Consider the following 27,563-nt stretch of genomic DNA (forward strand, 5'->3'; position numbering starts at 1 on the left):
ATCCCTGGGCAGAGTCAGATGTAGGCAACCATTGGAGGGTCCACAACTAGCACCCTCCAGGAGTCTGGACTGGAACATGGTGACTATTGACTCTTTGCCAAGTCCTGTCCTTGGTCCTGGAGTGGTAGGGTGAGAAGGTGTTAAAGAGATCTCTGTGCCTATAGAGAACTTTTCATCTCAGTGAAAGATTTCTAGCATATGCCCACCAAAAGGCTCATGGTTTGAACTTGATTGGAAGGATAGGAAGGTGATTAGTCTTTTGCTTTAAACAACATCAAAAAATCCCTAGAATCCCTAAAAGTTTGGAATATTAATTGAAGTCTTCATTCTGAGAAATGAAACAAAGAGCTTTAGTCTAATCTCATTTGTACTTGGAGGTCACTGAGCTGAAAGGGACCTTACAGACACAAATTCTCCCTCAGACACTTACCACTGCTGGGGTCCTGGATAAATCACTCTTTGTGCCTCAGTTTCTTCATTTGTAAAAGCAGAATGGAATAGTCCCTCCTTCACGTGGTTATTTGGACAAGGTGAGTTGTAATTTGGCCTTTGCAAACTAAAGAAGTTAGGGAAGTGGTAGCTTGAGATGGGAAAACTGAGGCCCAGAGAGTAGAAGACTTAATGAAGGTCATATAGCAAGGAGGTAGTAGATTCACACCTAGGACTTTTTTTACCTCCCACTGGAGAATGTGAAGTTGCCAAACTCATGTGTCAAAGGGGGATGCACTGAGAATCCCTGGCTTGAAGCTGAGCCTTTTGACAGCAAAGGAAGACCCTGAGTGTGTACACATGTGTGTTCATGTGTGTGTATTGTGTGCATGTATGTGTTTACATGTGGGTATAAACATGAGTGTGTAGATATAGATCTATAAAGTCCAGGGCACTGGACTATGCTTTCTTTAATCCTGACCTGCTTGAACATTTACCTTGGAGAGTGACTGGAGTGGGTATCTGGGCTTTGATTCATAAAATATTCTCTGTGTGTAGCACTAAGACTGGGGCGGGGTACAAACAGCAGTCTGAGGACCCTAAGTCTCCAATAGGAAAGCATTTTCTGGCAGAGAATGATGCGAGTTGACAATAGAGTAAATGGGCTTTTTTTTTTTTTACCTTAAGAACCTGTTTCTTTGAGTATTATTTCCATTCCACAAAGAAGGAAACTTGGGTCTTAGATTTTAAATGACATCTTTTCCATATAACACTAATATTTGTCCAGGTTTTTCTGGTTCCCCAGATTAGAGTTCTCCCCATCAGACTGAGCTATAGATTCACAAAGAGGGACTTGGCACCTCAGAAATGTCCCCAATATTGAAAATAATATCCTTTTCTGTGAGGTGGTCCTTGTGGCTCCTGGATGGTCCGTGATTTTCTTCTAGGTTGATATATCTTGTTTAGGGTTTCTTGAGTTAGTAGAAGGTTACACAACTTCTTCTTCCTCTTTTCTGGACTTTTCAAGATCAGTTTCTGGCCTGGACTCTGGGCCTCCCCCTCCCCAGTAAAAGGCAGCAGGACCTGCTTCGCTTTCCACTACCACTGAGTTTTTTTAAATGAGGCGGGGCCATCTCTGCAGCATCTGTAGTCCAGATGTGGTTCAGAGCCCAGCTTGGGTGTTGTTCTTCCAAGAAATTCTTCCTGATTCCTTTCCCCAGCTGCTCCAGCCTGCTTTGCCCCCTTCCCTTTATTCCCCTCAGCTTTCTCTCATTCATGTGTCTGTCTCCTGAACCATGGACCTACTATCTATCTTGATGAATGGAACTTGATGGGTGGATGAACAGACATTAATAGGGATCTTTAGGCCTTTTGGTATTCTCTGGATGGGTTCTTAGGCTGATTTTGGTCACTCTATGACATTTCAAGACTTGACATATTCAACACAATACCACAGACAAATGGAGGTTTATTTATCCCATATACAGACTCCATGTTGGACCTCCTCCATGAGCACAAAATTCAGTTGTTTTAAGTTTGATCTAAAAATGATAACTAGTCATTGTTGTTCAGTCATTTCCAACTCTTTCTAACCCCTTTTAGGATTTTCTTTGCAGAGATACTGTAGTGGTTTTCCATTTCCTTCTACAGTTCATTTTACAGATGAAGAAACTGAGGCAAACGGGTTAAGTGATTTGCCCAGGGTTAAGCATCTTGTAAGGGTCTGAGCCTAGGTTTTAAACTCAAGAAACTGAGTCTTCTTGACTTCAAGGCAGGCACTCTCTCCATTGTGCCTAGCTGCCCAGTCAGTCACTGGACAAAGTTAATGCTTCTTTGGCATTTTGAGGACTCTTGTAAGATTGTAACAAACACCTTTTTTGGAGGTGAATTTTGAGACTGCATTTTATTCCTCCAAAATTAATGTTTTTTTAAATAGCTCACAGGAAAAAAATTGGAACACTAACACTCTGTTGGTGGAGTTATTAACTGATCCAACCATCCTGGAGAACAATTTGAAATTGAGTCCATAGAACTATAAAACTGCATACTCTCTGACCTAGAAATATTAATACTAGGTCTATATCTCAAAGAAAAAATGAGGAGTGGGTGAAAAGATCTACTTGTTTAAGGAAATGGATAGCAACTCTTTTTGTCATGGCCAAGAACTAGCAATCAAAGGGATGACCCTCAACTGGAGAATGACAGAACAACTTGTGTAATGGAATATTATTGTGCTATAAGAAATGAAAAGATTGGGGGGGTAGTTTTAGAAAAATCCAGAAAGACTTACATGAACTAATATAGAGTGAAGGAAGCAGAACCAATTGTACACAGTAACAGCAACATTTTGTGACAAATAACTATGAATGATTTAGCTATTCTCAGCGATCCAATGATCCAAGGCAATTCCCAAAGGTCTCATGAAGAAAAATGCAAACTGCCTCCAGAGAAAACACTGATGGAGTCTGAATACAGGCAAAAGCATACTCTCTTTTCCTCCCTCTCTTCCTTCTTTCCATCTTTCCTTCCTTCCATTTTCTTCAATAAAATGACTAATAAGGAAATACTTTTTACGTGACTGAACATGTATAATATATATTAGATTGTTTACTGTCTTAAGCTAAGGGAAGTAGAGAATTTAGAACTTAAATAAAAAAATGTTTAAAAATTGTTTTTGCATGTAACTAAAGAATAATATATAAATTTAAAAAAAAATCAAAGGCATGTGGGACCAATAAAAACAATAAAAATAGTTCACAGAAGGTGAGTGCTTTCCACACCTTTTAGTTAGTTGCATGACTATAAGGCTGTGGAATATAACTTGTGAAAACCTTCCAATTTTCTTCTTGTACCTTCACAGCAATGCTTTTAATACTCAAGTCATTCTCATAAAAATTTTGTAAGGATGGTAAATTGGGAATGTGAGTTGTTAGTTCTTGAAAGTCTCTTGACATTTAAGAGATGATAATTATATCTTTGATTTTCCCACTTTTTGGTTTGGTTTCTTCCTCCTCTTTCAGATAGCTTGAGAACTGACCAAGCAAGTAATCAGTTATTGCCCCCCCCCATATCATAAACATTCCTCTGACCTTTCTTGATTCTTATTCTAGTCCTACTACCTTTTTTACCTTCTTTGTCTTCTGGGAGCATATCAATTCTTTATGAAGTATACAAACCACTATCACTGAAGAATTTAAAAACAAATATTGACTTGTACCATTTTTCTGTCCATTTGTCTTCCTCTCAGCTGCAAGGATCTGACTTAGATGGGTCTCATGCTGAATTTTCTGGAATTTCTTGTCCCCAGGCTCTTTTCTTTTTCTACTAAGATTTGAAGCTGTAAAAGGAACCTTCAAGGTTATTGGCATTATTTTACAGATGATGAAATTGAGGCTAAGCAGTGGTCTTTCCAAGGTCATGCAGGTGGTAAATGGCAGTTACCTACTTGTGACTCCAAATCTGTCACAAAATTCCCATTCTCCTCCTCCTCCATAAAATTTGATAAATGAATTTATATTCTAAACTGACTGCCCCATCTCAGCTTACTAAGGAGGTGAAGTGATTGCTGAAAAGGTTCTTCTGTACTTTTCTGTCCTCTTCACTGGGGCATTTGCTTTATGTTAGTAGTTCAACTTCCACAGAAAATGATACTAGTTTGTATTCATGTCTGTTCTTTTGTCTATTTTTTATTTTTCATTGTTGATAGAATAGGTTGGCACTTTTAGCACACCATGTTTTTATGTTTGTTCTCCTAACTTGTATTGACATTGATCTTTGTTCAGTAATAGGATATTTCTTGCCTGTTCAGATATAATCCAGTTCATTTGTCATGTTACAAGCTTATTGATGAGCTTTTTTTTTGAAGAAACCAATGATGATACCATAGATAGCTATGAGACTTCTGAGTAGTCCACGATAAGTCCTCAGCTTCTCTTTCAAATTGATTTTTGGTCATCTCCTCTCATTGGGAATATTAAAGTTGATGGTGATTTAATTTACTGAACTCTTCTCTGAACTTTTCAGATTTTCTTACCTTTGGTAGCTGAGGCAAGCGCAAAACACTGTACTTAGATACATGGCATTTAGAAACACTTATCATCAACCCTGCAATATGGAATGACCACAACACTCATGAAATCATTTTTTGAATGGATGATAGTCATTGTAAGCTCCTCTGTCATTCCAAGAAGAGCCTCTTGGTCATCGTTCAGCTTCTGTTTTTTGATTGCCTATAAAGCAAGCACCTCAAAACTGATTTGCATCAATATCTGTTATATACTTGTTTCATTTACTCTGATGTTCTCCTATGGATTATTTTTGCAAACATCTTTCCCCAGTAGAAAGTCTTTACTCGTGGGGAAGTTTGGAAAGGAGACTAAGAACAAGGAAGAAGCAGGATAAACAAGATAATATAGTGAAAAACCAAAAAGTACTGAGTTCAAAACCCAATTCTGTCTAATTTCCCATGTGACCTTGTATAAGCCACTTTCCTTTTCTGGGGGGCCTCAGTTTCCTCCTCTGAAAAATGAAGGATGTTGCACTGGATGACTTGTAATGTTCCTTGTGACATTGTGGTGCAAAAATAATATGAAAAGCCTGGGCAGTTTTGAATCCCAACATCACTAATCAGCCAATTTAATCCATGACTCTTTGCCTCAGTTTGCTCTTCTTAAAGTAAGGGTTTGGTCTAGGAGATCTCTCATCCGGCTTCCATTCATCCATTAAATCTCCCAGATCTCCCAAGCCAAGGGAGAGGGGTTTGTTTAGGCTGGTAAAATGGTTTAATTTGATCATGGCTTATTTGCCTTTCATTTGACCACTGTAGATTTTTGCATCCATGAATTATGATTGGTCGGGTCAGTGGGATGTGTTCAGAAGGTATGAGGCAACGTCCCTTCAGAAAGTGATGAAACTTTGTTTTTGCTGCTCTGGTACAAGGACCTTCCCTGCACTGGAGTTTTGTTGAACCCTCGCCTATGAAAATCTCTTAAACAAACGGCCTATTTGTTGACATAAGATAAATGAAATAGGGAAGATAAACAGTAGGGGGGAGAGGGGGAGGGCCAGAGAGTTTACACAAGCTTCTGAGAGTCACCTACTTTTCATAATTGTCCTCCTACCTTGTCTTAGTGATACAACTTTAAATATGTGGCCTCAGCTTTAAGAGAGGAACCATAGGGTATCGCACTGTTGGCTAGCCATGGAGTGAGGAAGATCTGGGCTTGGGTCTTGCCTCTGACAACAGGAACTGTGCCATCCTAGGCAAGTCATTTTTAGTGCCCTGAGTAAGTTTCTCTAAGGCCTCATTATAGAGCAGATGCCAGTCTGTATGAGTGAAGAGAGTTTTCACATTGAGATAGCCTTAGACTGATATCATCATAGGTCTATGCCAAACCTAGATATAAAAATAATTATGAGAAACCAAAAAACCTTCGAGGAGTAGTAGCACTAAAGGCATAGCTCACAAAAATAATCCAGTGAAGAGGAAAATGGGGAGGGAGCGAGAGGTGGAAAACGTGACTGCTCTCTAAGAAGGTGAGATTTTAAGGCATTATGTGTAAAGGATCAAGGGTCAGTATTCCCCCCCATAGTATGCATACTATGAGGAAGTTGCTGAGACTTATGGCAAATGACCAAGGGAGGTGCCCAAGGGGACTTCAAAAACTCAGTTTAGAACATGAAGGGGAAGTAGGAAGGTCAGGGACCTTCTTGGAAAGGATGTCCACAGACAAGGGAAAAAAAAAGAATTAATAGTTGACTTTTTTTAAATTGATTTCAAGGACCATTACTTTCCCACTAGAATAGGGATAGCCCAAGACCACAAGAAGGGAAAAGAGCCCATCAGGGACTCACCATGTGTTCACATCAAGTAGGATGAAATTTCCTAGAGTGAGAGGGAGAAGAGAACTTTTGAAATCATTCATTCTTAAATGTTCTTCTTTGAGAGGCTCACAGGGGAAGCCTTCCCTGACCACAATCACACAGTTGGGATGTGCAGAGCTAAGACTGCTGCCCAAGGCTTGACCACCAGGGCTTGGTCCACTGCCCACAGCTGCCACATGACTCTTTGGTGACTTCCTGGTGCCCAACTTCCTACATGTTTCCTTTTTGAGAATGGTCTAAAATGTGGCAGCTTCAGAGTATGGCAACAAAACCCTAAAAACTTGAGCTTGCCCTAAGCTGCAAAACTGGCTGACCCACTGGGGCCAAGGCTCTGGGAGAAAGCAACTCTGCTAGTCCTGGAAGGATTAAGTGCCTCATCACAGTGAGCTTTCTAAGGAAGGAAGCCTAGAGCTGCAAAAGACCTCCCTTGTTTCTTTTCATTTGTATGCACAAAATTCTAGTGTTTTTAAAGCATAATAATGGGGGGAAATTATTATTTTACCCTTTACTACACAGTCCAATGATTAGGCACCAGTTTATCTGCCAGACACTGTGTTGACTGCTGGGGATGTGGGGAAAAGAAAATGCTTCTCACTTCAAAGAGTTTACATTCTTCTGGGAGGTTATAACATGTAAAGAGATAATATGTGCATATATGATAGCCATCTATGTAAATGTGTAGCAGGGGGAAAGCTTTTGATGACTCAGGAGTGAGAGTAAATTTGTGGTCAGGAAAAGAGACATTCAGATTTTTCTAATCTCTCCCCTAAATACATTTAGTTTTTGCTTCCATTTACAGTCTTTCCTCTTGGGTCTAGTGCAAAGATTTCAGAAATCTGGAACCCACCCTGGATGCCAGTGGGGAGAGTCCTTGATATGAGGAAAGCAGCTGACCCAAAGCTCAGGTATATCTGGGTAGGGGTGAGAGAACTGTAGAATTTATCACTGTTGGCATACCAGGACCATCAGCAAACTTGGGGAAGGTGGGGAAATGTTGAGACCCCCTGAGGGGCAAAGCTAGTCTCAAGCAAGAAATGAGGGCCTCTTTCTAGGAAAGAACATGATATGGGGCCTCAGTGTAGAGCCAACCATTCCTCCGTTTTCCTAAATGGCACATGGCTATCCTTGTGGCCATGACATGTGACCACAGACCTTCACAGATGGAAAGGGATGATCTTTTGACCAACCACATCACTTAACAGAGAAGGAGACCAAGGTCTGAAGAAGGGGAACAACTTGCCCAAAATCTTACAGCCTACTAACTATCCATTCTTGGATTGACAAGATGGGGAACAGAAGGAAAAACTAGCTGAGAAATTTAGCAACTGAAAGATCATTAGAAAGGGGGAGGGAAGAGGAGGTAGGAGGGGAGAGAAGAGGAGAGGAAGCACCTTCTTGCCCCTGCCCACACACTGGACTGGAAAGGGGTGAGGTCATCTACGTGCAACCATACAAATTCCATTATTCCGTTACGCACAACCATACAAATTAACAGAAGACAAATAGAGATCTGTGTTTGCCCTACCTCAGGTTCTTGTCTCTTTGTTGTGGTCCTCATGTGTACGGTCTTGCTTCTGCTGATCTCACTCTGCGTCACTTCATGCAGGTCTCTCCAAATTTTTTCTTACTATTTTTTAATGGCATTATTCTATTACTTTGCAATGTGGTAATATATTCAGTTGTTCTTCAATAATTGTTCATAGAGGTTGTTTCCAGGCTGTTGGTGGGTTGTTTTTTTGTTTTGGTGGTTATTTTTAACAATATACCATGACTGAGTATTTTGTATGATGACTATGAAGATTTATCTACTGAGAAGTCCTCTTTGTTATGTTTTAATGTAAAGTCCTGTGTGGTTATCACTGGATCAAAAGGTACTATTAGCATTGTGACTTCGATTGTATATTGGTAGACTTCGAAATTATTTGCTCCCGTTTGCAGCTCCACCAATAATGTATTGAATAGTCATTTTTCTTAGTTTCGCCGTTGAAATTTCTCAAATGCATTTTGCCTTTTTTTACTATTGTGCTATGTTGAGATTATCTTGATTTGCATTTTTCTTAAGAAATTTGAGGATCTTTTTACATAGTAACAAATTTTGTTTTCTTGAAAAAGTCTCTATTCTTTGACCATTGAAGAGTATTCTTTTGATAGTTTCCTTTTCATTAGCTTTGGCTGAGCTATTTGTTACCACTAGTTTTTCCTTAACCAGGTAATGTGTTATTTTTGTTATGCAATGTGGTTTTTTTGTCCATGTGCAATCAAATCCATTTATTTTTGTTCCTAAATAATATCTTCCATTTATTTGAAAATACTCCTCCTGTCTCCTTAGGACAAATGTATTATTCATTTTTACAGTTGGAAAATTCAGTTCTTTTCCTGTCCAATTGTAAGGTTTGTCTTTTCTTCTCATAGAAAGAAATAAAATGCCTTAAAAAATTATTTCTACTATTGAACCCAAACTTAACCAACCACAATAAACAAAATTTCTCAGCCTTCTACTCATAAGCTTGTATATTTTCTTTTATTTGGATTTTCCTTTTATCAAAAATGGAAGTTTTGTTTAGATACTAGTTTGTTTCCCTTCTTTTAACCTCCCCCTCCCCATTCAGGTGCTTTTGACTAACTTTTCTTTCCTCCCCTGCTTTTTCTTTTTTTTCCCCCCTACTTCTCTGATATAACCATTCTGGTTGAGCTAACATGGTACTATGGAAATTCAGTACCATGAGCTTTTTGGATTGGAGAAGTGTGCTTTGTTCTATTCACTTAATTTTTTGGCTATTAGGACTAGCTAAAATCAGATGGCTAGATTTAGTCCAGTTAGGTAGGTCTTTCACCTTCTCAAAGTTTGGGTTTCTTTGTTTTGTTTTGTTTTGTTTTGTTTTTTGCAAGGCAAATGGAGTTAAGTGGCTTGCCCAAAGCTGCACAGCTTGGTAATTATTAAGTGTCTGAGTCGGGATTTGAACTCAGGGCAATCCTGACTCAAGGGTGGGTGCTCTATCCACTGCACCACCTAGCTGCCCGGGTTTCTAATGTCCCTCTCACCTTAAAGTGGTATGCTAAGTTTTACTGGGTAGATAGAATGCCAGATTCATAGACCTTCTTCTTAGTGTTACATATATTACATTCTTTTTCTATGATTATCTGATGCCCCTCACTTAAAAATCCACTGAAGTTTTGAGTTCTGTTGTTGGAGTATCTTTGTGATGAAACCTTGGATCCCTCCCCACTCCCACCCACCAAGGTGATAATAGACTTCTAACAATGTTATGTCTAATTGTATTCAATCTTGGGTCTTTCATTATTCAGGTCCTGAGAATTATGCTTCTATGTTGCAGACTAATTTTTTCAGACTCTGAGAATATTTTTAAAATTTATTTATCTATTTATTGTTTCAAGGGTTTTAAAATTTTTTCCAATTGATATTTTATTTTATTTTTCCAATTACAGGTTATGAAAAATTTTCAACATTCATCCACATGTATATGCATATTTTAAAATGACATAATTTCCTTCCACCCTCCCTTCAGGGGCAAACAATCAGGTGAATATTGTACCTACACATTTGTGTTGAACATTTTTATAGATTAATCATTTCTGTATGAGGAATTTGGATTAAGCGAAAAGAAAGAAAACCATGAGAAAGGAAAGAAAAACGATAATTTCTTATTTCAACTCTGTCCTTAAATTTCTGAGAAATTAGGAAATTACTTTTTAAATTTTTCTCCAGGTTGATGCTTTATTAAACAATTAATAAACCCCTGCTCAGTGCTGCTGGGGCTGGGGGTGGGGGGTCCTGCCCTGTGATGCTTCCCTCTGAATACTGCTTCACACGATTTCATTCTTGTTGTCTTTGGGTGATTTTCTGCATTTTCCTTTCCTCCAATATTCTGTCTTGGCTGCCTTGCAGGTTTCTATCATAGAAAGTCAGTGATTAATTCTATTGATCCTTTGGGGTTTACTCATTCATTATTTCTTCCATTCTGTTTCAGGAAGTTTTTGCTTCTGGATTTAATTACAATTGTTTTTTAACCTTTTTATAAGCTCTTCCCTTATTTGATCTTGATGTTTTCTCATCAGTCTTGAGATCTGTGACTCAGGGGATAGTTATTTTTGATTTTCATAGATTTAAAAAAAAATTATTGGCAGTGTTTTTTACTTTGTTTTTAATTCTGTTTTGGTTGATTTATAGCTCTTTGGGCTTTTGACTTTATTCTTTCTTGGTGCTTGAAAATTATTAGCAACCTTTCTTTCCTCCATTGGGGCCAAAAAACCTAAAAGTTCCTTCTACATTGGCACTCTACAGTAAACTCTGCTTATCAGAACAGGGAAGAATATCCTCTTTAGGATTTGCCTGACTGATATAGGGTCCTTCCTTCCCCTTGCCTCAATTAACAAGGTATTAATTTTGTTATCTTTGTGCTGGCTAGAAAAACTCAGAATGGAATTTCTAAGCTAAAGCTAAAAGAAGTCCGAATTCTATGTCCAGATTCCCTGAGTTATATGGTGGTGTCTTAGTGTTCTTAGGTGCTAACCTGAGTGTGCCCAAGCCCTGTCCCAGGACCTAGGAGGCAGGATCTGCTGTATGGGCTTGAATACAATCTCTCAGTTTGTTAGTAACCCGAGTCCATCGCCATGTGACTTCAAACTCCTAAACTCACATACTTGCAATTCTGACAGTCTCAAGTTGAACCGTGTCATGAGCCCTTCTCCCTCTCTGATCCTGTGTGTTTCTTCCCTTTTTTGGGGGGTGGGGGGATTGGACTAGATCAGAGAGTTTTTTAATTTTTTCACATAACTACAATATTCTTGTAAAAGTAAACATAAGCCCCCTCTCTCTATAAAGATGGAGAAACCTCAAGAAAAATAAGTGAGAGGAAAAAAAGTGCTTCAGTCTGTATTCAGATACCATCAGCTCTGTCTTTGGGATGGATCATATTCTTTATCATAAGTCCATCAGAGAAGTTACTTCAATATATTTTTTTCTGATTCTGTGCATTTCTTGTCCAGGTCTTTTTTTGTTCTTGTTTGTTTGTTTTAGTTTTGCACGGCAGTGGGGTTAAGTGACTTGTTCTAAGTCACACAGCTAGGTAATTATTAAGTGTCTAAGGTCAGATTGGAACTCAGGTCCACCTGACTCTAGGGCTGGTGCTTTATCCACAGTACCACCTAGCTGCCCTCTTGCTCAGGTCTTTCTATAGACAGTTTGCTCAACCCACTGAAGGTCTTTGGCTATCCAACTGCCATATATCATTAGTATCTGATAGTCATAATCTAAGATAATAGGGTGGGACCCAGACTGGGGGAAGGGTGAGGGACATTTTCTGCCTGGAAAATCATTTCTTAACTTGAGTGAGAATCTCCTCCTTACTATCTAAGTCATATTTTGATACACTCATATCTCTATGAGAGCAAATAACGACAGCCAGAGTTCTTGCTGGCATATGAAGTATCATCTACATTAAAAAGATGAAAGATGAGGACACTGCAGCTCAATTTAATGGAATTTAATGGAAGCTTTATAACTCCTCCACTATATTCTGCTAACTTTTGGACTTTTTCTCATTCTGCTCAATACATATATATATATATATATATATATATATTTATATATTATATATATAATATATATATATATTTAAATTTTATTTATTTAAGGCAATGGGATTAAGTGACTTGTCCAAGTTCACACAGGTCATTATTAAGTGTTTGAAGCTGAATTTACACTCAGGTACTCCTGACTCCAGGGCCAGTGCTCTATCTACTGCACTACCTAGCTGCCCTCTGCTCAATATTTTGAGGTTACCAGTCTTCCTATCACAGTTAAAACCCCATGAAAGAACAGCTGGTTCTCATAACCTCCAAGGAAGTCTATGATGACTGGGAGCTCTCCTCCCTTCCTCCTTTTCCATTGACATATTTTTGCTCAGTGAACATCTGTCTGGAAAATAGGGTAAATCCCATTGTTGGCCTATCACTTGGCCAAGGTTAAGGCATTAAAAGGAAAATAGAATGTAGCCCCCCCGCCCCCCCGAAAGGCAAGTGCTTCTTTGTGTTCTGAGCAGCCCGTCCAATATCAGCTCCTGGCAAATGCTTGGTGGGTGACCATCAAAGACTTGAACCAGGCTTTTCTGAATCTATCTAGGAAGAGAGAGGGCTACAATCCCCCTGAGAAGCAGTGGGGAAAAGTATGAGAAAGTCAGCTGAAACCTTGGTGACCTCAATGAGACTCAACGCTGTGGGCTCCCTCTAAAATTCTACCCGCCCCCTTGTCCAGCTGCTCCCAATTTGTTGTCAGACCTGATGGCCCCAGGACAGATAGGGAACCCAGAGGACAGTATGAAATTTCAACCTAACTGGGAGAGGACAGGGAGAAGGGATGGATCTGTTCATTTCGAGACTTGGGGGAAGTGAGGAGACACACTTTGTACCTTCTTATGTTCCATCTGGCTTCTGAGCCAATGAATTGAGATCTCCTAGTCTGCACTTGGAGAAGTCTTGGCTCCAGCCCTCTTAGCTTTGGAGTCCACTCTTGGTCTGCTAATGACCTGCGTGATCTCAGATAGGTCACTCTTTTCCTCTAATCTGGAGGGGTTTGAGCTGGACTGTCTAGATAAAAGGATCATAGTCTTGGGGTGAGATTGGAGGGACCTTCAAGACCTCCTCATTTTATTTTATTTATTTATCTTTACTAGGCCACACAGCTAGGTAATTATTAAGTATCTGAGGCTGGATTTGAACTCAGGGACTCCTGACTCCAGGGCCTGTGCTCTATCCACTAGCTGCCCTGACCTCCTCATTTTATGCATAAATACACTGAGGTCAGAGGAGACATAGAATTAGGCCCCTCCCCCCTTCCCATGTCATCTTGGAAAAGCCACTAATCTCTTGATTGAAGTTTTCATGGCTTTCTCAAGTTTTCGTGGAGGGCAAGAGGCTGAACTGAGCCTTGGTCTTAGGGCCTCTGGTATCAAATTCAACATACTCTTCCCAACTCCAGATCCTTTGATTGTGTGAAATGTTGGTGGCTGCATCCCAGGGCCCACTTGGAGAGATGCATCTCATCCTGAGTCTCCTTTGACTATTTGCCTTGAGTTTGAAATCCCTTGTTCATTTTAAGAGAGCAGTGCTTATGTTGGCCCTGGATGAACCTACTGGATATGGCTAAGATTTATCGGTGTTATGAATTTACCCCAGGGAGAATCCCCTCGCTGCATATGAAGTGGGAAAAGCAGTCAGAACAGAAGGTAAAGCTGTGCAGGGCCCAGGGAGCTCTGCTTCATGCATCACTAAAGGATGTGAGACCCAGTGGACCCAGAGAGGGCTCAGAGTCTGTAATGGGGAGGTAACTGACTCCGGATACCTAGGGCAGATACTGGAGTCCAGGTCACCAGGAGAAGATGGCAGCTCAACTCACCTTGGCCATGGTCCTCACTGGGACCTGGGTGACCTTGGTCAGGTTATCCCTTGATAGGTGTACTCTGATCTGTGCCTTTCCTGAACATCACCCTTGAGAGGAAAGGGAGGCAGAAGCCAGGGAGCAGCAGCAGAAAGGGTACAGGGAAAACACATGGCAAAGGGTGAAAATACCTACATACTGTGGAGGTGCCAATACTGTGGCAAGACATCTCCCAGTGTTTTCTTTCCCTGCCTCTGGTGATTCTTTGTCACAGGCAAACCTGGAAACCCCAGCCTGGGCCTTCCTCACCTCTTGCCTCCCCATTATTTCCTAGTTATAGAGCATTCCAGTATGGGACTCCTGCCCTCCTCTGCTCTCTTGCCACCCCACATCTCAATGATCCTGCCTTCCTTCCTGTCTTTGTTGCTGTGTGCTTTCTGACCCAGATCTGTGATGGTCATCACCAACTAAGAATGAGGAGAGGGAAGTGGGACGGAGACCTCCCCAAGAGGATGGGGCTGGGGGATCTTTCAGACATTTGGAGAGATCAGGGAGATAGTAATAGTCTATCTTCATAATCCAAGAAGACAATAAAAATGGTTGTAGATCCATGACCCCATTGACCCAACACAGCCTTTTTTAACTTATGTGCTTTCCACATCAGTGTTCCACTAAATGAAGTGTTCTCTCCTTTTGAGAGAAGCTAACATGCCTTTTGGAGATGCCCCCACAAACTGAGAAATTCCATCAGGGTCTCCTCTCTGTCCCCTTATTCCTTCTCCAGCAATGAGACCCTGGCATCCAGTCTTGTCTGTCAGCCAGCTTGGGCTTTGTCTGTCTGTTTATCCATCCAACCACCCACCCACCCATCCACTCATCTACTCATCCACTTGCCCACCCACCCATCTATCCATCCACCCATCCATCCACCCACCCACCCATCCACCCACCCATCCATCCACCCACCCACTGTCTACCTGTCTGTTTGTCTGTCTGTCCGTCTATCTACCCATCCATCCATCCAACCATTTTTGAGCCCCAGCTTGAGTTAGAGAGGGCCTCTTGCTGGTCTCTACCTACAGATCAATGCCGAGACCAAAGGTTGGCTTCTCCTGATCTCCCAAGTCACTGGTAGCGAGCTCACAAATGTTCTCTCAGTAACAGCAGCTGGTGCAGCTGCCCTTTCCCAAGGGTACTGGAGGCAGGGAAGTGGACTCCTCTGCCTATGTGCCTTGGGGGTGTGGCCTGGAATAACCAAGCATCGTGCCCTCTCTCCCTAATCCACTAGGTGTCACTGCCAGCTCAAGCTCCAGTCCAGGCTCTAGGTTAATTCATGTTCTTTGGGGGAAATTTGGGCATCCTATGAAGGGTGTTTGGATCAGAAGCAGCAGTGTGGCACAGTGGGGAAGATCCGAGTCCATATTCAGCTTCAGGCACTTTATGGTTGGGTGACCCTGGGCAGGTCGCTGAACTGCTGCCTACCTCAGTTTCCTCAAATGTAAAATGGAAACAATAGTAGCCCAACCTCCCCAAGCTCTCTTGTGGGGATACAAGACACCTCTAGTTGGAAAGTGCTGATTGATCCCTTAGATCACACTTCATGCTAGCAGTTGCTTGGTGGCAGTCGTCTGGGAGCGGTGAGGGACGGTCCCTTCCCTGCTCCTGGAAGCTGCATCCTTCTGGGCTGCCTTTGGGTGGGAGGGAGAGGATCCATGTGGAAAGGTTTGAAGACCCCTACTCAAAACCAGAGCCCGTAAAGCTCCCTAGAGCTTCCCTCCGCTGCTCCCACGTCCCTACCTGTCGCCTCTCCCAGGAAGTGTTCACCCGTGTTTGTTGAACGACTCAGTGACAATCTTTGCTTTCTCCCTAGATCCAAGATGATTCCCTGTGGATCTGTGTTGACCTTTGCCCGATGTCTCATTCGGAGGAAAATTGTCACCTTGGACAATCTGGAGGATTCCAAACTCTGCCGCTGCCTGAACACCGTGGACCTGATTGCCCTTGGGGTGGGGAGCACCCTCGGAGCTGGAGTCTATGTCCTTGCCGGGGAGGTGGCCAAGTCCAGCTCAGGCCCCAGCATAGTCTTGTCCTTCCTGATTGCGGCCCTGGCCTCTGTCATGGCTGGGCTGTGCTACGCAGAGTTTGGGGCCCGGGTGCCCAAGACAGGCTCTGCCTACCTGTACACCTATGTGACAGTGGGCGAGCTATGGGCCTTCATCACCGGCTGGAACCTGCTCTTGTCTTATGTCATAGGTAGGGATGGATGGTGGGCAGACCCGGGAGCCCTGGGCATCATGTGGTCATCCAGTTGTGATTCAGGGTGCCCTAGAAGGGCTGGCTTTGCTTAAGACCCCTGAGCCACACTCCCTCCAGGACCTTCCAGGATTTGGGGGGTCCTTGGCCCTGGTCCATGGGGGACATCCAAGAGTGATGGCTGCCGCTAATTCTGCATCCGTGATCTCCCCAGGAACCTCTAGCGTGGCCCGGGCCTGGAGTGGCACCTTTGATGAACTGCTCAACAAACAGATCGGCAGTTTTTTCCGGACCCACCTCAGCATGCATATCCCAGGGTTTGCAGAGTATCCAGACTTTTTTGCTGTTTGCCTCATCCTCCTCCTATCAGGTAAAATGTTGGGTCACTCCCTTATCTCCTTATTATGTCTCTCTCAGTATATCAGATGGAGGGGATACTGAGGCAAAAGTGGAGACCACAATATGTAGAGAGCCATCCACAGGGAGCCTCTGGCAGATGAGGGCGACCACTGGAATTCCAATGACAGAAGTGATGAGGGAGAATCATACAGGAAGGGGGGCAACAGCCGCTTCAGAGAGGCCTGTTGGCCATTCCCTAGAGTGGGAGAAGGCAGGTTGGAGCTAAAGAAAGACTTGCTGATACCAGAGGATTCCTAGTCAATCCCAGAGATAATGGGAGACATGGAAAGTTACAGCTCCAGCCTTTGAATGACTCCAAAATCTGAACATTTGAATCCTTGGTCTCTTTTTGTCGACCCTTGGGGGCCATGCCCCCTGTGCCTGCTGTGATTGTGTGTTCTGAGTTGCAACTTTTTGCCCTTCCCTGTTTTCCTGATTACTCCCCAGTGAAGGGAGGTCAGTGGCCAAGGAAGTGACCAGGAGCCCAGGTGTTGCTTGCACTGCCCATAGCACATGGACGGGTCTTTTCAAAGGTCAGCAGCGAGATCCTCTAACCATGAGTCCATGTGATTCAGTGCTAGAACAGACACAAGAAGCCTCTCTCCTGCCTTCCTTCTGTGACTTGGACATACCCCTGCCAGGAGGGACTATCTGTTACCTCCTCTAGAAGGAGGGAGCAGCCTGGGTGACCTCTGGGACCCTTTCAACCCTGCCTAGGTGGCTCATGAGAACTGCACCTGCTCTATCCAAGGCTAGTGGTCTCTCTGGCATGCCAGGCTCCTCCGGGGCATTCAGTGGTCAAGTGGTGGGTTACACTCCCTGGGTACATCCCATGCCTACCAGACCGCTTCTGCCCTACCCTCAACATGGCCCCCTGTCCCTCAACAGGTCTCTTATCATTTGGCGTCAAAGAGTCAGCCTGGGTGAATAAAATCTTCACAGCCATCAACATCTTGGTTCTAATCTTTGTGATCATCACGGGGTTTGTGAAAGGCAACATTGAGAACTGGAAAATCAGTGAGGACTTCCTCAAGAATGTCTCTTCCTCCTCCCAGTAAGTGGGTGCTTGGCCCTTCCCAGCTTGACTGGGCAAGAGCATGACCTGGATCCAGTTCCCATTTCCCTTCACAGGGGGCTTTGTGGGGCACTTCCTTGGGGTACAATGGCAGGAGCCCTGGTGAGGAGGGACAGGACCTGGGTTTGTTTCTACCTCTGACACCGAGCACTGGTGTGACATTGGGCAAGTCATTTCCCTCCTGCAGCCTCAGTCTCCTTCTGTAAAAGAAAAGCATCCAACGTTCCCCATCTAACCTGCTTTGGTCCTTCCTAACTGTCCTCTGCTACCTTTCTGCCCCTTCTTTAGTCTCTCCATTTCCCTTGACTGACTTATATGCACATTCAGCCTCCACCAAGGTCAGGAAGGATGAATGAGGAAGTTGTCTCTTAGGGGCAGAAAGATGAGTTTTCTCTCACCCCCACCCTTTCCCCTTCCAGCTGCCTCTCTTTCCCCATGTGCAGAATGAGGGTCCCTTCCAGGTCAGCATCTGTGTTCAGTTTCATGCCTCCTCCCCACTCTCCCTCTTCTTTGACACTGGCTCACATCCAGCAGTCTCCCACCTACTCCTAGGAGGGTCCTAAGCTTCCCCAGGGGCCCCATCCAGTTAAGGCAGTGATACCATGGTCTCAGTTTGGGAAGGGGGGCTGCCCTGGTTTTAAATAGGAACAGATTGTGGATGAACTCTCTTTCTCTTCTCTCCCCAGAAATTCAGGGGTGAGCAAATGGGGAAAAGTCATTGCCCCACCCAGGTGTCATTGAGGTGGGCCTTAAAAGCTGAAGAGTAATTCAATGGACAAAGAGAAAGGAGGTCATCTTGGACATCAGCAAGAGTAGCTAGCAAAGGCCAGGGAGTATTCTGGATTGGTTGTGGTCAAGTTGGACCTAAGAATAGACTTTGTGGAATTGTTCAGTTGGAACCAACCCTTGGTGACTCCATTTGGGGTTTGCTTGGCAAAGATACTGGAGTGGTTTGCCATTTCTCTAGTCGATCGATTCTGTTAGGCAATCAGAAGTTAAGGGACTTGCCCAGGGTCACACAGCTAGGAAATGCCTTAGGCTGAATTTGAACTCAGGTCTTCCTGACCCTGGATCAGAGCTCTATCTGCTCAGTCAATGGCAGAATATGTGGAAGGAGAGTAATAATTAAATGTTGGTGACAAAGGTAAATATTGGGAGATATTAGAAGTGAATCACAGATTTATTAGAAACATCATAGTGTGGTTGAATAAGCAATGAATTTGGAATCGTGACAATCTAGGTTCAAATTCTGCTGCTAACATTAGCTATGTGATCCTGGGCAAACCATTGAAATTCTGTTTGAGTTTCTTCACCTGTAAATAGCACCTCTTTCTCAGGGTTTGGGATGGGCAAATGGTCACATGTTAAATGATTTATCAATCTTAATTATTATTGGTAATTGTTAGGATAATTTAGGCTCCCTGTCAAGTTTGCAATAAGGAGAAATAGTGACCTGCATCGGCTCCCTTTTGTCTTTCATTCATTCCTCTTGGGGAGTGGGATGTTTAAAAATGTTTGAGAGACATAATTTCTGAGTAATTGAACCATTTTATTAAATTTTGATGCAGCATTTTAATGAAAGGATGGTTATTTGGCCATTTTTCTCTTAAACTAAAAACAATCAGAGTGGTGGGCTCATGGTTTTGATTTCCTTCAAAGAGTAGGTATTTCTTAGGATAGCAATCAACTCTAGCTGGTTAACAATTAACGAGAATGAATATTACAATAAGGGGCTACATCTGAACTTGGAGTATGTCATTTACTTCTTACATTACCCCAAGTCTTGGGCAATTTATTCCAAGAATTTCTCCCCACCTAGACATGAGCAGAACACTGAGCCACCTCATTTGGGTGGGATCAGGAGATAGAAGAAGGGGAGCCAACCTTCAGAGACTGAAGTCTTGAAATGAAGATAAAAGAAGAAAGGGGGAGAATGGGAATCTCCCTAAATCATTGATTATTAAGAATCATTTCTTGGGGGCAGCTAGGTGGCACAATGGATAGAGCCCTGGCCCTGGAGTCAGGAGGACCTGCGTTCAAATCTGATCTCAGATACTTAATAATGACCTAGCTGTGTGACTTTGGGCAAGTCACTGCCTTAAATAAAATCTAATATATATGTGTGTGTATATATATATATATATATATATATATACACACACATATATATATTAGGTTTTTTACAAGGCAAATGGGGTTAAGGTGGCTTGCCCAAGGCCACACAGCTAGGTCATTATTAAGTGTCTGAGGCCAGATTTGAACTCAGGTCCTCCTGACTCCAGGGCCGATGTTCTATCCACTGCGCCACCTAACCTCCCCTAAAAAAATTTTTAAAAAAGAATCATTTCTCTTAGGAGGGTACCTGAGGTACCTGTTATTAGAATCAGAAAAGGAGAGTGTGTCTCTTCATCCATAATAATCAAGCATGTTTAGTCATCGATAGATGACCAGTCAAAAGGACCTAGCTTTGGACCCCAGGTTAGCCAAATTGGTAGGGACTGTTGAGGCCACTGAGTCCAGCCTCTCAAATTTATGGATGGGAAAATTGAGGTATAGAAAGGTTAAGTTATGGGGGACCCCAGTTAGAGCTGAAAAGGACCTCTGAGACCCCTGACATCCCAAGAAGTTTCAGTGCAGACTAAATTTGAAGCCCCCTGCTGCCTTCCCTTTGGGTGGAAGAGCAGCAGGGGCCAACAGGTCTTTTTGGACCTTCCCCATCTCTAGAGATCCATCTTCTCAGAATGGAACTGACCTTTATGGAACTGGAGGTTTCATGCCCTTCGGCTTTAAAGGCACTCTGGCCGGAGCGGCCACATGTTTCTACGCCTTCGTGGGTTTTGACTGTATTGCCACAACTGGTAAGTTACTTAACTAAGGAGGCAAGATGCTTGTGGGGATGCTTGGGGATGGGGTCTGAGGTGCTTCTGGGAGGGGGTCTGAAGCCCTTGGTTCTGCCTCCCAGGCTTGGGCTGCCTTGGATGGGAGGAATCACTGGTCCTGTGCCCAGACCCTCACCAGCCCTGAGTATGTGATCCTGCCAGACCCTCCTGGGGTCTTCTTTATAGTCAAGCTTCCCTGACTCTTCACCCATCTCTTCAGGGGAAGAAGTCCGGAATCCTCAGAGGGCCATCCCGATTGGCATTGTCACTTCCCTGCTTGTGTGCTTCATGGCCTACTTTGGTGTGTCTGCCGCCTTGACCCTCATGATGCCCTACTACCTCCTGGATGAGACCAGCCCCCTCCCCGTAGCCTTCGATTATGTGGGTTGGAGCCCTGCCAAGTATGTGGTAGCAGTGGGCTCCCTCTGTGCTCTGTCTACCAGGTATGTGCTCTGAGGGCCCAGAAGTCAGGATGTGGGGATGTCCAGATCAATGGATCCCATAGGCTTGTGGGGGAGGGGAGGACTTTCAGGCAGGTCATTGAGCTGGCACATAACTAGACCCCTGCCCCAGTGCCATCTAAGACATTGTAATGGCACAGGGCCTTCTGTAGACCTTTATTGAACCCTCTATGTCCTGACACTGAGTAGCCTCTCAAATAGGTCTGGATGACCAGTTGCTGTATCTATTCTGGAGGGGATTACAGGTCAGGACCACATTCTGTCCAGGTCACCCTACACCATCCCATCAGAACATTCCAGGAAGCTAATTGTGGCAGCTTTCCCACATCATATGGGTGTGGATTGGTATCCCCATCAGTAATAGGTGGGAGAGCTTTCTAACAGGGCCTAGAGTGGAGTTTGACGATGTCTGCCATCATCTTTTTCCCCATAACTCCCTGGGAGAAGGAATGGAATCCAAGAGGACATCTCTATTTCTCATCCTAGCTTCTTGATCTCCAGCCCTTCAAGAATTATCAAGCACCTGATGGGAATGGGGTTGGGGGGAAGACTGCCCACAGACCCTGAAAGTGGCCAGAGCCTATAGCATTGTGCTTTGAGTTTTCATACAAGCCATGACTGTCCAATGTGGGTGTGAAGGGTGGGTATGTGGAGCCACAGGGCTGAAAGGAAACTCCCAGGCAGCTTTGGGCTTTTTCACCATCATTTTTCTTTTGGGACCCTGTGAATTGAAAGGATTTTTTATCCACATTGGGTAGCAGGAATAGGGACAGCATCAACCGCCATCAGCTTCCCAAAATAAAAAATCACATCCTTGCTTCCTGATGGAGAGGCCAGAGAATTAGTGGTGGGAGTCCTAGCTGGACAGACCTGGGTTCATATCTTGATCCAGATGCCAGGTGACCCTGGACAGACCATAGGGGGCTCTACACCCACCTCTGTCCCAAGCTTATTTTTCCCAATAGCAAGAGCCTTTGGATTTAATTGGAAAATAATTGAAAGTTAATTGTTTAGTCAAAAATAGCAAAGTATTTTTAGGTGAAGTCCATTATCTTCCATTTTGGGGAAGGATGGAAAACCTTGAGCAGTTCCCTGGAACCAAGCTGGGCTGAACTGGGCTAGGGAGAAATGGAAGGAAAAAGAAACCCTAGAACCAGTGGGAAATCCCAAGATGTTGGTGAAACAGCCCTAATAACCCGCCCCCTCTGGCAGCTTTCAGCCTAGCCATTACTAGAAGGCTTTGCCAGTGGTCATTTAAATATCTGCTGGTCTAGCCTGTCTACATTGCCATCATTTTTACACATGGTGGGTTTTATCAGTGTCAGTACAGCAGAGCAGCCTTAGTCTGAAAATAGGAAGGGGGATTTTAAGATGGGATGAAAGCTGAAGAAGAGACCTTTGGAAGTCAGGTGAAGAGATGGGAAGACTCCCCGAGGGTAGAGGAAGCCCAGGGCAGTCTTCCCCCCAATCCCTCTCCTCTCCACCCTCTGTCCTGTTCTCAGATTCTGTGCTCCTGACTCCTGATTCTGCCCTGTAGTAAAGGGACTCCTGGGTGGGCACAGTATCTAATCTAGGTCTTAATTGCAGGTCATGGTCATGATGGTGCTTTGGGGATCAATGAAACATTGGCCTCCATGCTCATTTTAGCATTTAGCCCAATTTTCTACAAACCTGAAATTGAAGGAACCAATCCCCTGATAATCATTAAAAGTATTTTTGAAAGACTAAGGTGATCATCTGCTGAAGCATGAAATTAAATTAAATCTCTTAGAACCATTCAATTAAATTCTACCCTTTTAAATCAGGGGTTCTTTCTTTTCTTTTTAAAGCACCTTAATAACTACTTCTAATTGGTTCTCTTTGCATTCTTTGTGGAAAAATTTCCCTGAAAAAGGAATCCCTGGCATCAAAAAGTTTAAGAAGCCCTGATTTAAACTGTAATACTCCACTATGTTTGGGGAGATGGGAAAACCGATCACATGAATTAATGAAGGATTCAGATGATTGGAAAAGCTGATTTGAGCCAATATCTTCCTTCCATGTTTCCAATGCCACCAATCTGAGCAATTGCCCAGGGAGAGGTGGGTAGGGATTTCTCAACTTCTCTTCACTATGGAAGGCCTACAGAGGTCAAGTGACTTACTCAAGGTTATGAGTAGGATTGTAATTCTAGAGATGGAAGATACCTCAGAAGCCATATAGTCCTTCATTTTACAGAGGGGAAACTGAGACCTGTGGAGGTCTTTGTCCAAGATAATCCAGAGCAGTAAGTGACAACTGGGATTTGCCATCAAGGCCTACTATACCTATGCATGGCTTCAGAAGAAGGAAGACAAGTGAGGAGCATCTATGGATTAGCTTATTAAGTATACTGGACAAAGAGATAAGCGTTGGGCCATTCATGAATGGTGGAACTTGGGATCACTCTTTCTTTACTCTTGACTGTCTCAGTTTCCTCTGGCTAAATGAGAGGAGGTGGGTTTTTCATCCTGGATCTTGTCAGATTAGGACCTAGTCAATTCAAATTCCTGAGTTTCCTTATATTTAAAAATCCCAAGAGTTGGATTGGGTTCCTTTCAAGTTCTTTTCTAGCTCCCTCCCAGTTCCCAAATAATTGGTTGGACTTTAAATAGTTTGATGTCCCTTTTATGAGGCTAGGGAGAACAGTAAGAATGCCAATCAGCCTGAAGCACTTTGCTTGGTGCTTTTGGAAAGAGACAATTGGTGGTGTTAGGGTTTCATGAGCATGGGCTAGATATTGGCTCAAAAGACTTGGCCTCCTAATGACAGAAGGTACAGTGGAGACAGAAAGCATGTGAAAAAATCTTGTGGGGCTTCACATTCTTGTTGGCAGGAAGCCCACCATTGGTGATTCCATTGATCCTCTGAATGGGTCCCCACTGTGCCTTGCCATAGGATACCACTCTGGGTGAGGGGGGCAACCCAGCTGGTCTTGGACTCTGCTTCTATGATATGATCTTGCTTGCTTTCCATGTATGTTTGCTTTTCATCCAGTCTCCTTGGATCCATATTTCCAATGCCGCGGGTAACCTATGCTATGGCAGAAGACGGTTTGCTTTTTCAATTCTTAGCTAAAATCCATCCCCAAACGAAGAGTCCAATCAATGCTACTATGACAACAGGTTCCTTGGCAGGTGAGACCCAGTTGACTTTGATTTGGAGAGGGGAACATTTGACCAAGGACATGGGGGACATTAAAAATGTAGATGTGGTCTCTTTGGCCTACATTGCTCCTGCCCATAAAGGTGATGATAATATGTGGTTCTATCTTTCTCTAGAGACATGATGTTTTGTCCAGGTTCTCCTGTCATCCTCAAGCCCACCTGAATGGGTTCTGCCTATTTCCACCATTAAATGACTTGTCTTTGAATTCTGCCTTTTTTCTATTTTAGTCTTCTCGGCTCTATGTTTCCCTTGCCCCGAATTCTCTTTGCCATGGCACGAGATGGTTTACTGTTTAGATTTCTTGGCCGATTAAGCAACAGGCAGTCGCCAGTTGCTGCCACCTTGACAGCAGGGGTCATCTCTGGTAAGCTTCACCAATCCAGGTTTCTTTGGCATTTACCTCAAGTACCATGATGCATGGAGCTTCCCAAGAGGAGCATGCTTGCTTTGCATGCATGGGAAGAGAATTTTTTTGACAAAGAAGATGGGCATGGACAGCTGGGATCCCCTGTGGTAGGAAATCTTGGTGGCGGCATACTTGGTATCCATAAACAACTTAATCCTTAGCAATCAGGATTTTAGCTTTTGAATTTTTTTCAGCCTTTTTAGTCTCTTTTAAAAAAGGGACAGGAATGGTGAGTTTTTCTGGATATCAAGTATTAGATAGAAAATAATCTAGAGAAATTAATCCTCTGGAATTATTCACCCAGTTGATTCTCTGCAATCTAATTCGAGGCTAATTTTAATTGTCTAAAATTTAATCAAGAAAAATGGTTCAAGGTTTTCCATTTGATTTTGAAATGATGTGGTGAAATTAACCCAGCCTAGTCCTCTAACACCTCCCCATTCCCACCCATCCACACTGATCCTTGTTTCCAAGGAAATATGCCAGGTTAAGGTTAAAGTAATCATAAACTTCAGGTTTCTGAGAGAAACCCATATGACTTACCCTTCCCTCCCCTTTAGTGATATTCCTTAGGAATGGATGCCAGTCATACCACCATTTAAAATATGGAGGCTCCTACTGTGGGACTGTCATCTCTCCTACCCTACCATTTTCAGTAGATTCAATGTAGCTGACTGAGAAATACTGAATCCACTGAACTGACTAGCCTTTCCAGGGTAATCCAGCCTCGAAGGGTGGTTCTAAGGTCCAGGAGAGTCTAATAAAGAATATATATACCTCCACAGGGGCCAAGGTGGCCAAGAGTGAGTCTCCTTCTGGGGTTTCAGCCCACATCGGTCTGTTCACAGGGTGTCAGACTGCTAGAGATGACATCTGCAAAGATGTGGATAAATATACACAAATTCCCTCCTTGAGCTCGACTCCCCAGGGTTCATTCTGTTATCATTAGCATACTTCCAGCAGACACATTTATGCCCACTAAGAAGGAGAAGACCTTTGGGGACTATTGCAGGGTCATTGTAGGCCTTAGAGCTGGAAGGGACCTTTGGGTATCATCTGAGCCAGGCCAATCTCTTGGGATCTGGGCATTTCTAGGATCATCCCTTTCCTAGCATTTCTTGGTATTACTGCTAGGGTCTGCTATAAATCTTTTATTTTCCCCCATGATAAATTGGATTATAGGACCCTAAAGATGGAAGGGATATGAGAGGTCATTGAGTCTCATTTTGCAGAAAAGGACAATGAAACCTAGGAAAGGATTTTTGCTCCAGAATGAGCAGGGCCCCTCAGGAGAGGGCTCAAAACCCTCATTTGGGAAGGCCCAGAGAGATCACATGAGGATTATTGCCCAGTGTACACTGGGGATAAATCCAGTGATCCATGAAAACAGCAGGGCCAACAGAGTTCTTGGTGGCAGCTAGGAAGGGCCCCCTCAGGACCAACCACTAGCAGCAATGGAGCCATTGAAAATTTTCAAACAACTTAACTCATTAGAGTTTATTGGAGTATCATTTGGCTAACAAGGGTATGAGGTAAGGATTTAATTGAAACCTATCCTGAGCCCAGGTTGCTCACCTTTTATGGCTGTTCTGTCTCTCCAAGTTACTCTAAATGGAATATTGCTAAAATGACCTTTTGTTTGAAATTAAGATCTACCCACTATGAGGCAACCTTTTTAACACAGCTTGCTGGACAAGTTCACCATTTTAAAAGTTAGTTGTGACTTCCTGAAAACAACATTCAGCACATGCTGCTGCCTCAATAGCTCCAATGACTTCCATCTTTCTTACAAAAGAGATATTGTACTTTCTCAACAATCAGCAAATTCATACCTCAGAAGGCACTTGGGCCTGCATTTCAACACCAACCTTGGAGTCTCAACATAAAGAAAGAAAAGAGAAGTCTGTGTCTGCCACACCTGGAGGCAGAAGGGAAAGGAGATTGTTTCCTAGGAATATAATTGCCTGGTGAAGACTTTCCCAGGGAGTCATGGGACAGTTTCAGGATCCCAAGAGCTCTTTCTTTCCAAAGGTGTGACAGGCTTAGCATGGAAATCACTTACATTGTGAGCCTCTTCCAGGGAAAAACTAAAGCTAGTAATCTGTAAGAAATTGTGTGCGTGTGCGTGTGTGTGTCTTTGTATATTTGTGTATGTATGTATATGTGTGTTTGCACCTACTGGTTTGAAAAACACACTTTAACTTAATATCTTATTCCCCCCAGGGCAGACCCTAACCCCACCCCTCTTTCTCAGTGTCCACTAAAAAGTTTTTTTTTAATTAAAGAAAGACTAATTTTAAGCAAGAACCCATTTGCAAGAGTCTACTTTGCCCAAACTGTTTGCCAATCAGGAGCACCATCTCTGGGCTCCGACCTATTTCTCCAAATCTTTCCATTTTCTGCACCAGATCCCTCCATGGATCCTCCTGTGGTAGGCCAAGGTGCAAACGTCAGGACCAGGGAGTGTGGAGACTCATGTGGGAATGATTCAGGGTCAAGGATTTGGGGTCAGAGTTTCCCATTAACAGTCATGAATTAGAGGACTTGTGTTGTTTTTTGGAGGACTCCTTTCTTGGGAATGGCCTTTGGAGAGTGTGAGGATCCAAGCCCTGTTGCATTCTGGTCTGCTGAAGGGCCAGGATGATGGGGAAGAAGCAAAGAATTGCCTTAGTTGGAGTTTCCTCTCCCCCACCATCCAAAACATCTCAAGGTCCAGATCTGGCAAAGTTGTGAGATTCATGAGAAACAAATTCAGATTTATTCACTGTTCTTAGAATCAAGTTCTAAAAGCAAAGTCCCATTACATTTTGAATTTGTTTCTGGTTTTCTAAAATCCACTTTTGATCATTAAGAACCTTCCCAGTTCTTATTCTCTCCACCTAACAATTTGCTTTGATCAGAGATAGACCTGGAATTTGGTCCAATGCAGTGGGAGAGTTGGAGTCTTTGTTGACAATGTTGTCAGAATAAGGCATAACTTACTCTCTGGGTAGTGAGTTCAAGGCTTACATTGTATGTTTCAGGAATGATCCGATCTAAGGCAACTCTTAAGTAGTTGGATCCCATTAGACAAGCTACCAAAAGACTTGAAACCTCAACATTTCTTCCCCATAAAATGAGGATCAAAGACCTGCCCATTCTACCTATCCTCATCTGCCTATTCTATAGGAACATTCACACAGTAAGGCTCAAACTA

At 43.2% G+C, this 27,563-nt stretch overlaps 1 protein-coding gene across 2 annotated transcripts in view; it reads left to right on the plus strand.

The window, feature by feature from the left end:
* The first annotated feature begins 7,702 nt into the window (after window positions 1–7,702).
* The window catches only part of SLC7A2 (solute carrier family 7 member 2), a 31,489-nt gene continuing 11,628 nt past the window's right edge, over window positions 7,703–27,563 (plus strand). Inside the window, exons 1-7 of one of the 2 annotated variants that reach the window (XM_074228190.1) lie at window positions 7,703–7,918; window positions 15,579–15,961; window positions 16,176–16,331; window positions 17,249–17,414; window positions 20,160–20,293; window positions 20,535–20,757; window positions 23,791–23,930. In XM_074228190.1, the coding sequence (XP_074084291.1) occupies window positions 7,869–7,918; window positions 15,579–15,961; window positions 16,176–16,331; window positions 17,249–17,414; window positions 20,160–20,293; window positions 20,535–20,757; window positions 23,791–23,930 (1,252 nt within the window). In that variant the 5' untranslated portion in view covers window positions 7,703–7,868. Of the gene's footprint in view, window positions 7,919–15,578; window positions 15,962–16,175; window positions 16,332–17,248; window positions 17,415–20,159; window positions 20,294–20,534; window positions 20,758–23,790; window positions 23,931–24,188; window positions 24,326–27,563 lie in introns of both variants that reach the window. The other variant, XM_074228191.1, reaches the window with a different exon arrangement.

Source organism: Macrotis lagotis, chromosome 3 (assembly GCF_037893015.1).
Source record: "Macrotis lagotis isolate mMagLag1 chromosome 3, bilby.v1.9.chrom.fasta, whole genome shotgun sequence".
Classification (NCBI taxonomy): Eukaryota; Metazoa; Chordata; class Mammalia; order Peramelemorphia; family Peramelidae; genus Macrotis; species Macrotis lagotis.